The sequence below is a fragment of the Tribolium madens genome, unplaced genomic scaffold (genome assembly GCF_015345945.1).
Source record: "Tribolium madens isolate multiple individuals breed KSU strain unplaced genomic scaffold, Tmad_KSU_1.1 Scaffold_19;HRSCAF=116;Tcas5.2_LG9, whole genome shotgun sequence".
NCBI classification, from domain to species: domain Eukaryota; kingdom Metazoa; phylum Arthropoda; class Insecta; order Coleoptera; family Tenebrionidae; genus Tribolium; species Tribolium madens.
In genome coordinates, this window is record NW_025400983.1 from 9,754,909 (window position 1) to 9,767,077 (window position 12,169).

General features: G+C 35.0%; 1 protein-coding gene across 1 annotated transcript in view; it reads right to left on the bottom strand.

The window, feature by feature from the left end:
- Window positions 1-1,560: 1,560 nt before the first annotated feature.
- LOC123011430 (hemicentin-2) overlaps window positions 1,561-12,169 on the bottom strand; it is a 46,925-nt gene continuing 36,316 nt past the window's right edge. The window contains exons 5-9 of the mRNA XM_044408854.1: window positions 9,572-10,726; window positions 6,030-7,013; window positions 4,340-4,717; window positions 3,935-4,288; window positions 1,561-2,369 (exon numbers count right to left, since the gene is read on the bottom strand). Coding sequence (XP_044264789.1) covers window positions 2,203-2,369; window positions 3,935-4,288; window positions 4,340-4,717; window positions 6,030-7,013; window positions 9,572-10,726 — 3,038 coding nt within the window. The 3' untranslated portion in view covers window positions 1,561-2,202. The remainder of the gene's footprint in view (window positions 2,370-3,934; window positions 4,289-4,339; window positions 4,718-6,029; window positions 7,014-9,571; window positions 10,727-12,169) is intronic.

Below are 12,169 nucleotides of genomic sequence, written 5' to 3' on the forward strand. Positions count from 1 at the left end.
TATTGTATCTATCGTAATATTATACCATATTCTTCTCTTTCTTAATTTTCTTTTCTTGTTTCTTACTTTACTGCTTTCTTTTCTTTATTTTCCTTTTGTTTTTTTTTAACAACCACTTTGTAACAAATGTTATAGCATTACACTATATGTCATTACTTTACGTTACAAATACCTATTTGCTAAGATCTTTTTTCGTTTTCTAACGTAGGTATTTTCTTCTGTTTGATCATACAAAAATCCCTCTGACTAATAATTGAAGATAATACGAGTACATATAGATTAAAGAGCTAAATCAGAAAAATTTAGCACAAATGTCAAGTCAACTTTTGATGTTTTACTTATCTTATAAGGGCAGGCAAAAAACTTATTCACTCAGTGATATTAAAATTGCAACATTTGAAAATGCGAATGTTTATTCATCAACTCAAGTTTTAAGCGATTTCTTGTGTTTCTATGCGTGTACATAAAAATTACATACATATGAAATTTATGCTTTCAACTAAATGGAATTAAAATCTTTAATAGAGAAAAATAAAAGTTTATTCAAATCAACTGCAGAGGATTATGAGCTTTGGGAATGTTTGTAACAAATGAAAATGAAAATTAAAAAATAAAATTCAATATGAGCTACTGTGACAAACATACATTAAAAAAATCAAAAGAGAGTTTTTGAAATTGGGTCATACAATTTGAAATTAATTCCAGCCAGATGTACAAAGCAACAAAGGAATTTCTACTAACCAGTGAATTAATTTAAAACACAATAAAATATCACCACTGTAATGCATAACAATTGTGCCCGACTTCAGACTTTATAAGACAATTAATAATTGTAAAGTAATTGTACCATATTCTCGACAAAATAATAACTGAATTAAAAATAATGAGGAAGAAAAACGGATTAGACACGAAAATAAGCTGATAAAAACTGTAAATATGTAACATACTTCTTACTAATTCTGCCCTAAGTTAAATTATAGTTTTTGTATTAAAATTCGACGGCCCCACAAGTTGCATCTTGCGTATTTTAAAAAGATAACTTATTAAATAAAAAATCGTGCCGTGTGACCTCATCTTGTCGACATCGAGTATAATGGATATACGATGAAACAATTTTCAGGATCGTCGCGAAACTCGAGCTAAACTTTGTTGTTTGTCAGATGTTTGCCACAAGACACCTCGAGAAATTGCCCCATCTCATTAATGCTGTAATAAGGGGGTATAAACGAGTATATAAAATGCAAAGATAAGGTTACCCATTATTAAATAAGCCCTTTACTTATAATTAGGGTTTATGAAATTGCCAAATTWCGTAACGTTCATAAATTTAAGTAAAATGGCTGATATTGTGCCAACTTTTGCAGTTTCCGGTGATAATAAAACAGATTTTACAAAAGTTTTTAATACACATTTATTTACAAAAATGAATCATACAAATAAAAAACTTATTATGGGATAATATTTACAACATTAAAATTCGAGTATAATAATAATAATCTTAGCGTCTACTCTTACATTTACAAAATAATAGTCTTTTCTTATTATATTTACAAAATAATATACAACAAAAATCGAGTCAATATAATTTCTTTATAAACCGGCATCATTTCAATAAAATCTTTGTGAGATCACTTGTGAAAAATAAAATAAAAAACATTTGAGCTTGAGAATTTTGAAAATAGGAATCCCTATACATAAGTAAAATTGCAACACGACAACACAAAAATAAAACCATATTACATATTATATTACTTTCCTTTGGCACATTTTCATTCTACAAAATAAAGCTCAGTGATAAAAAAATATCAAGCACTTTAAAAATTGGCAAATGTTCTTATTTACCAGTCTTTAAGGCACAATATTTGAAAAGTAATAAAATGTGTAATAGTCACAATATCAAAAACAATACAATAACATTACACAACAAATACTTATTGCAATCATAATCACATTCTTCGAAAAATTCGTCTTTTTAAAAAGTTTGTTAGTCCACATTTGGCTTTCGAATGGCAAAATTTGTGACACAAAATGGCAGTTAAAACGGTCCACATACACACACAAACATTAAAAACACTAAAGTGAAAAATAATAACGTGGYTTCAGGTACTCAAGAAGATAATTTTCGAAAATTAAGAAAACAATTTGCACAATCACGGGAAACTAAGTCCTTTTTAAAAATCGATCAAAAACAAAAAATAACACTTAGACAATTATCTCTCGGATTACTCTTCTTGTTCGTGAATTAGGAGTGGAATATCCACTTTCTAAACTTTCCTCATAACTTAGTGACATGTGTTGGGGCGGCTTCTCATCCTCGATCTGCTCCAAATATGGATCTGGAAGGCCGCTGACATCATGATATGGGGAGTCTATAAACAAAACGGGAAATATAGCACTTGCCAACACGACACAAACGYACACCGTAAACCYACGGATAATAAAATCCGACAAATGATCTACTTTGTTTCATGCAAAAGCCAAAATTTACACTCTTTATAAAATCATTACAAATTTTGTTTGGATTTAATTACTTAATCAGTTTACGTGCTTTTTTTGAAAACGCATGAATTATTCGTAATGTTGCGATTTATTTAGATAATTTTTAAATGTAAAAGCACGAATCAGGAAAATAAACACATTTTTTTACCTTCAGTGTGGGTGGAATATTTCACCTTTTCAGCAAAACAAACAAAATAATTAAAAATTAGTTAATAAACAGGAAAACACTACAGAAATGATAATCGAGACACGTGTTTCAATATATGTACAAAATATAAAGAAATTTAAACGAATTTCTGGACCTTATCTTTTTTTAAGTAATTACAGCAAAACAATTTGCACTTTTAAAAAATCAACTCAAAACTTTGTCTGAAATACGTGTCAAATATCCGCGTGTTGTTTTTCCACTTTTCGCTGTCATTTGTTTTTATTTCAATAATTACACAGTTGCTTTTATGAATTTCCATGTAGAAAATTTTACATTTAATACCCATGCAGTCAGAACAGTTACTAATACTAATTAATAATAAGAGAATAATAATAATGATTAATAAACTTATTATTAAAAAATCATTAAATACAAATAAATTAAATAAATCATTAACCCCTTTATAAAACCTTATTAGATTTATTAGAGAACTGAGAAAACATATGAGAAGGAAATTTTGTAATAGTACAAAAAAAATCAATAAAAAAGTCACTGGGAACTTTTAATAAACATAATAAAACAAACGTTTATTTCTTAATTTCAACTATTGGTTCACTATTATTGGAAACATCAGATTTTCCATTCAATATTGCTGTTTTTGAAATATCAATTTTTTTTGAATCACAGGCTACAGAACACAAATAAATGTACGAACTTTATGTATTTGRAACTTTCAAAGCTGCAAATGCAAATTACACTGGGCTTGTACCGTATATTTCGTAACTTTGTTTTTTAATAGTTCGGTATTCCCAAAATCAGTAATTTTCAGAGATTTTAAAAAGCAAAATAACAAACGAGACAATAACATACATAAAACTAAACAAATTTTCACGTTATTAATGTTTTTGTCCCATTATTAATTAACTATTAATAATTTTTCTACATGGAAGTTGAAGTATTATTAAACTCGATTATTTCTGCATAATTTTGCCCAAGTAAATTACAAAGCTAAAACAAAGTTTTGTTAGAGTTTTTTTTTTTCACTTTATTTTCAATCTTCAGAAAAAACCAACGATATTGTTTCCCAACTGCATTTCTTTTTAACTTTTGTTCCCGACTTCTTATAAGTTGGTTGGATACGGCCCAACGGTGGGTCATATACAACCCGCTTTGTATTCCAGGAAGCAATTTTTGCCCGATCCGGGCCTTTCAATTATTAATGCAATAAGAAAACCGCTTATGGTTTACGACATTGCGCTTATAACTAAATCACGGTTTGCAACTCACCAATATGTTGCTCGATCCTCTTCTTGGGCTTATGCACGGCAGCATAGGGATCACTGCAATAGTCTTGCCTGGACGGATTGTTGCTATTTCTCATATAGTCATCGCCGTGATTACTTTGCGTCGTTATGTGTGGATAGGGAGCATAGTCATCAACTGCCCCGTAACCTCCATGGGTTATGGGATCATATCCGTAGGAATTCTGCCTATCAACATTGATATGATGAGGTTGGAGTTGATTGGTCGAGTTGGTCGAAGCTGCGGCCATTTTCATCTGCCACAACGAGTCCTGGGAATTAACGCTGCCACCGTTATTCGAATTTGAATAACTGTTTTCCAAATAGCCCATATTTGCCCCTGAAAGACCGCTATCAGACCCCGAACTCTGCATTTTACGGCTAAACTTACAGTCATTATTTGTCATATTTTGCCGCCCTTGGATATCGGGATTGGCCACGTGGTATCCGTATCCGTTCTGCGTGGCATAGACGTTCTTCTGGTCTTCCATCGCCAAGGCTAAATCCAGGGAATGCTCCAATGCCTTGTTTTCCATCCCCGTCGAAGGATAGTAAGGCGGCGGCGCTTGGTTCTGTTGCGGGATTATCGTGGGCCGCACTGAATCCATTTCGTAGTCTTTCGCTTGGGATTTTTTCGACTGGTTTCGTTTGCAGCGACAGAAGATCAAGAGAAGGCCAACGAAGAGCACGAAAACGATGCAAGAGACGACGATAGCAATTAATGTTGGGGTCGCAAGAGCCGATGCTTCACGGATGTACGAAGATCCCACTGCAATTGAAAGAATTTAATCCCAATCCCGAATCGTTTGTTTGATTGACTGCATTCAACTTTTCCGCACAACTCGATAATAATTTGCTAACACAAAGTCGAGTTCCAATTTGTGCGATTCCAAGTATTTCAGCAAAGGCAAATGCTCAAGATTCGGGTTACTTGGATAATAATATTGACATTATTTAACTCAGCATACGCCCAAGTTACGTAAGTGAGGTCCTTTCCGGTGAAGGTAATTCAATTATATAAGATTTACTTGTACATATGTTCAGTTTTCATGTTGACTCTGCTCTGCTTTCAGAAGCACCCAAATTGCAGTCTCTAATCATAATTCAGATTATATTGAAGATTTTTTTTATTTCAGAGAGCAGAAATAAGTATACTTTCAAAATTTAAGACAATGAAATACGACTAATTTTGTTTTTATATCATTAAACTTATTTAATAACACGCTGAAACGATTTCATTTGCTGCTTATTTATTTATATCGTAAATGTGATTTTTATTGGTCGAGCAATTTTTAATTGGGTTACTTTTAGTAGCGGCTATCGATTATAAATAAGTTAAAAAAGTGTATAAACTCCGACCAACGTCACCTTATAAATTGAAAATAAATTTTCTACTAAAAACATGCTGTTCACCAACACCTAACACCATTGTCTTACATTACTATTAATATCCGTTTATTATTTAAAATTTTCCTATTTTTAACTTGACCGCGTTGCGTTTCGATTTTCTGCTCATGAATTAGTGAGTAGGGGTGGTAAAGCAGTAAAACAAAATCATGATCTGCTAAAAATGCTTTGATCGCGTATCTCAAAAAATTCATTCCGTTTAGAGTACAATGAAAACTATCCTGAACTAATTAATGTTGGAATCTTGACGGCACTTGATGCAACACTAGTTCACGCGCATTTGTTATTTTATACCGACGGAATGATCATAATGAAAGGGTGGCGAATCTAATTAACTTTGTACAAATATAGTGATGTAAATAAAACCCTTTCTCGGCCATGAACGAAATGATTAGAGAGACGTCGCGTTAAGAAATATAAGAACTTAATTACTTCGCCCGGACGTTAATTACACGAATTATATGACACGAATAAGTAATTTCCACGAAATATTTGTTTTACAAATTTGCAGAGTTCGATAATGTGGGAAACGGTATTAATAATTAATCGTTCCAGTGGTGCCACCAAGACTACAAGTTCACAATTCACTTAAAAAGTATAACAATTTTGTAGTTGCTTGGTGAATCGTTTATTTTTGTTCTTTGCTTTGATTGAAACTAAATATGTGTACTCACGTTCGGCCTCAACGAAGTCCCCGCAGTGTTCTTGTCGGCTCCTTAGACACAATTTAACCCTCACTCTTGGTGTGTAGTTGTCATTAACACCGATCGGTTCGTCCACAAGCGAGCGTCCGGTCCCTCTGTATCCTCTGCCCATCTGATCCAAGTTGGCTTCTTTGTACGTGGGGGAAATCCCGGAAACTTGCAAGGGGAGCGTCTCCACGACTTGCCAGATAGGCATGGGGTGGTTGTCAGTGCTGATGGTCTCGATGACCGCCACCAGAGGCAGACAGGTCATCGGGACGTTAATGGAGACAGTGTGCGAGGCGGGATCGTAGGCCACCCTTTGAGGCAACGGAATCCGGTCGACTCTCGTCGTGAGCTTAATTTCGTGAGAGTGTTCGCTGTTCCCTTTGGTATTCAGTGCTTTAACCTTAAACAAATAGCTCTGATGCTGGTCCAAATGCGAGACGTTGCAAGGGACGTTCTGCTGGCAGTCGACCTCTGACCAATCACTAGATTTACTGACGGTGCCGCAACCCTCAATCGACACGTCCTCGTCGCCAGGAACCTTTTTATACGAGACGAAATATTTCGTATTGGAAATGCCGCCGTTGAAGCCAGGCTCCCACCCCAACGTCACGAAATTCGGGCCGGTGTATAAAGCGACTAATTTCGTGGGCTTTTCCGGCGGGCCTTTGGGTTGAAGCCGAATTTTCGTATCGATTTTCCCTAAATTGTTCACGATTTGGCAATTGTAATCGCCGTAATCGGATTTTTTGATATCGGAAATACGCAGAATGCTTGTAAAAGTGTCTTCGTCGACGCTGGTGTGGATCACGTAATGGCCTTCCGAAGATGATTGAAGAGGTGTTGGATGTGAACCATAAAACCATTTGAATTCAGGTTTGGGGTAAGCGAGGACTTTACACACAACTTCAGCAGTTTCAGAAATGTCATAGGCGACTTTGTTGTACTGATGTAAGACGATCGGTTCATCTGAAAAGAGATTGATTGATGCTGATAACGCTGTTTCAGAGATGTATGCAAAGAAATAAGAGACGACCTACAAACCTTTTTTGTTTTTTGAATAAAACGATAACTATTGGAAAAGGAAATATCGCTTTGTCTACGTTTTTAATCCTCTGCCTCTTTGTAGTTTCAGGTCTTTGGTAACTCTAAATATTAACACAATTAATGCTAAACTATGGATAAAGAGTTTGGATAATTCACTAATTCACACAAAATAAATGAAAACAAAAAACAAATGTGTTAACTATTCTCTTTATTTATCTTTTTTTCAACCACTAATTCAACATTTAACAGAATTTAGCATTCCGTATTCGATGCTGTTTAAAATTCAGAACAGAAGGTAAATAGTTTTGTTATCGAGTTGCTTGCTGTTTGTCTAATTGTTATATAAAATATGCGTGCATACATTATTTCGTAAGCCCATAGATCGTCGTCAATTCTATTAAAGTAAACATTGTATGTACCCATTTAATCAATGAAGAAGTTGTAAAATGCATGGTGGGGAACAGAATTTTTGACTTCACGGTTGTATGGTAAATCTGCTAATTTTATTGTCGACCGGCTAACATAAATTTCTTGACCAACAATTGGTTTAACGTTTTACTTGAATTCGTTACCAAATTTCGCACTTTCTAAAAAAAACTAATATATTAATGAAGTAACGTAAGGATTATTGTAAAAGTCGTAAGATTATGATTGGGCCGCTTTAGGTCGGCCATTTTAATAATAATATAATAATGTAACGAGCCAATCACTTAAATTTTTTGGATTCATTCAAATTTAATGCAATGATGTGATTGGTACGTTTGACGGCGGCCATTATAATAACGTGAGAAGCCAATCGCTTTAAACTAAAGATTCATTCGAAAATGTTGCCAGTTGGTTAATTCGTTCATTCATTTAAATAGTAATTGCAGTTTTTAATAAAAATGTTTTGCAGGTGTGCCATTCAATACTCTATTCTTATTGTGATTTGTGAGTATTTTGACGGAGAATTTGTAGGTATCTTACGTTTCGTTGTACTTGATTGGGAAATAATACCGACGTGACGCCGGAAGTGAAAATTTTCTTCAAACATTTGCATGCAAGAAGTGAAACATAACCTCACTTTCTTACGAAAAAACTGTTTTCTTCAAACTGCAGGGGCCTACAATATTATTTGCACTCTACAAGCAACATTCCATCACAACCACTTTTGCTGTAAACTTGGAATTTAGGTAAAGTGGAACACAATTTTTTAAAGAGTGCAAAGTGCAATATTATTCTGTGAATATCTCAAAAACTATTTAAAGTACAAAATACCGAAAAGACTGTCTAGTAAGAAATTGTAATTTTTTTTTTCGTAACATGCACCGTTTTGGACATACATGGTGATTCTTAAATGGACCGACAAAATTTTATCTTTGGTAGTATTAAATGAGAACATGCTGGAAAACATTAAAAAATTCTTTGTTTAACCGTTCTCCAAATAAAATTTATTCAAGTTATTTTCGAGGTAAAGCGTACGCCACTGATATGTTCGTAAATAGTATTAGCACAGGAAGTGGAAACCATGGTATTAATTTGATGAGAATGTACTTGATCATTGAAACAATTCATAAACGCCGTAAGTGGCACGGATCAAGGGGGTTCTGCCCCTAAAAGATATAAACGTAAAAAGGGTACAAATTGTCTCCATTTATCCTTGAGAAGCTCCGATAAAATTTTGTCGGTCTATTTAAGAATCGCCCTGTATACTTAAGCAAGAAATCGTAAAAGGGGACCTGCTTAGTGCCCCCCTACGCCCCGTTCACCTTAGTTGACCAAGGATTTTTAGTATGTTTACCTCCTAACTAACCCAAACACAGTCCTAAAGTCAAAGATTTTGTTCTCAACTATGTATTCCACAACCCCATTTTGAGCGTTCATATACTGAACTAATCAGACTAAAACTATCCTTTGCAAATTAAAATTAATGAATAGAAAATGTTTTTTTTTCAACCTTATCAACCTCAAATCAATGCAGTCTATTTAGTCGGGAAAGGTATAGCTACAAAAATTTCTACAAGAAATTAAATTTTCGCAAAAACCCCCTTTGACCACATTTGGTCTAGGTATTAAACATTTTAACATGTGTAAGTTGAGCATATCCCTTCTGGCAGTAACTGTTTCTGTAGTTAGCAAGGCTGCCAAATAACATGAATATTAAATAAGCCTTTCAGGTGTATGTTTAGTTGGAAAGAATGCCAGAAGCAGCTTATATGTTCTATAATATTTTGTAATTTTTCTATGTAGGTTCGGCGTTTATTGTTAAATGAATCAAGAAATAAAAATAAGTCGGAAAAATTTAATATTTTGAAGAATAGACGACAATGGCAAAGCGTAATGGAGTGTCGTAAATAGATACGGGACATCTAGCAGATATTTCCGAGGCGATATTTCTCATATAAAGCATTTGAAATCCTCGAAGTCCGGTAATTTATAACTCTATATTTAGTCAAGTTTAGAAATCCTGTTTTACACATCCAAATAAAAATTAAACTTACGTTCAATCTTGAGATGCATACTGGACTCGGACTTCTTGACCTCGTTCTCAAAGGAGCAAGTGTAAATCCCTCGATCATTCGGCAACAATTCATTCCCATTCGGCCTGGCTTTTCCGCTGAATTTCAAAACACTCTGTACATTGACAGCACCATTATGGCCCTCGGAATACTCCGTCTTGACTTCATACATATTCACATCGGCAGTCAGTTCGTCGTTATCCTTCAGCCACTTAACCATCGGTTTTGGTTTACCTTTCGCGCTGCAGGTCATGGAGAAATTGGGATCACCGACACGTTTAGTTTCCAAAGGTTTTAATTGATACTTGAAGCTAGGGGGCTGATGGACTTCCAAATTGACTGACGCCATCTCACCAGGGCCTAATTCATTGGTAGCCTGGCAATTATACACTCCTTCCGTACCCAAATTCGCACTGGGGATGGTATATTTCGTCCCGGTGGCCAGAATAGTGGGCTGCCCGTCACTGCCGATACGGAACCAGCGATACTGGGGCGCGGGCCACCCGGGGGGCGTCGCCGTGCAGGTCAAAGTGACAGGTGAGCCTTCAGTCGCTACGGGCCGGTCCGGCATGATCCGGGCCTTCCCGGGCCTGTGCCTGATCAACAGGGCTATGGACGCATTCCCGATTTTCTCATTCCGGCGAATGGGGGGCGAACTGGGGCTAATAACGTTGACAGCTCGGCAGATATAAGTACCGGAGTTTTCCGCCGTCACGTGACTCAGACGTAACGTATCGCCGGATTGCCGGAAATCCGGTTTGCCATCTTTGACCCACTCGATGATGTGGGGGGTGGGGTTAGCCGTGACGTTGCATTTGATGTAGACAGACTCGCCCTCTTCGGCTTCTTTCGTTTTGGCTTCAAGAATGACAATTGGTGCGTAAAGCACGTCAAGAACGATTTCTTTTTCGCCCACTTTTCCTAGTCCGTTTTCGGCATTGCAGGAGTATTTTCCAGCATCCTGGATGCTCACTCGGTGTATCACATGGTTGTTGTTGCTGCTAATGAAGCGGCCGTTTCTCGTCCAGCGAATGTTGGAAACTTTCGGTTTGGCGTCAACTGAACATTGTAAGGTGGCTTGAGAATCGCGCTCCACTCTCAAGGGGTTCTCTGGACCGACTTCTACGCGAGGGAAATCTGAAATTAAACGAATTAATTATTCCACGGTAATTCCACGGGAGTGTTATGTTAATATTAATTCGCTACTTCGGATATGAAACTACGATTGTTACGAATCGCTTGTGTATGGCTACGTCTAAATGAGAAGAATCAAGCTGAAATTATTATTCGGAATAAAACGCGAAATTTACTTCGGGTTTCCAATATCTATAATAAAAAACTAATATAATTCTACATGGAGAAAGAGCCAGTTGGCAAAAAAGAGAAAACCGAGTGTTTTCCTTTATTCCATCCGCAACCTGAAAGCCTGTGAATATTTTATGGAAGACCCTACTACGAATATTCATCCTGCGCAAAACTGCTTCAATAACTCCCTTCAATTAATTAATTGTTAATTCTAGAAATAACAATGATACTAAAATGAATTCCCTCTCTTTAAATTAACACAATTTTCAGAGAAAGCTTTAAAAATGGAAACCACCCTACGAAATATTTTAATCCCCTATAGTGTTATTACCAAATATAAAATAATAGATAAATTTACAACCAACCAACCTACGTTTAGATACAGCGCAAGACAAAATTCATCAATATTCTCTTCTCCGCAATATTTACTTTAAAATAATAAGATAAAGCCTTACTGAAAATTTAATATTTCATAAAACTGAAATATAAACACTGAAAGCAATATCCATTTGATGATATCACGATTTAAACAGGATAGACAAATGTGTTTGGCTATTGTTGTTCTGTTAGAGTTTCTTATTTTCATCACTGTATCTTTTTCTTCCTTTAATGAGTAAGAAATGTGATAATGATAAAAAATAAAAATAACAGTAGTGCCTGAAAATGTTTTAATTAAAATTAAATAAGTAAATACTAGGGTACCACGACGAATATACAAGGTGATTCAAAAGTATCGGACCATCTCTTGAGTAACGTTTAAAGAATATCCAACTGACTTAAAAGTTCCCATGATACAGATCATGTGTTCTTGACTTTAGTTAGGGGAAACGGATGATCTTGCAACACCAAACAAATTCTTGTTGAAAAAATCACCAATTTATGTCTTATGGTGTACAAAACATTTAACAAACTAGCAAATTCAACAATAAATAGAATCCGGCAGCATCGAAAACAAAAGAGCTAAAATGCTAACATGATTTTTTTCAAAAAAAAAACTTGAAAAAAATATGCATACTTTTACGCTTAGTTTATTTATATCCACCATTCGAGAGTTGGTCCGACAATTTTGAATCACCCTTTATACACTGAAAATTTGTAACTTGGAAATATGGTAAATTTGGTCATAAATAACATAAATATATTATTTCATATTAATTGAAATAATATAAAAGTTTTACATGTTTCAACTTTTCCCCTTGTACATGTTTTGTTTTGACAGTAATTTTAATTAATTATTATTATTACGAGTATTAATCATAACTGAAAGTAAATGCA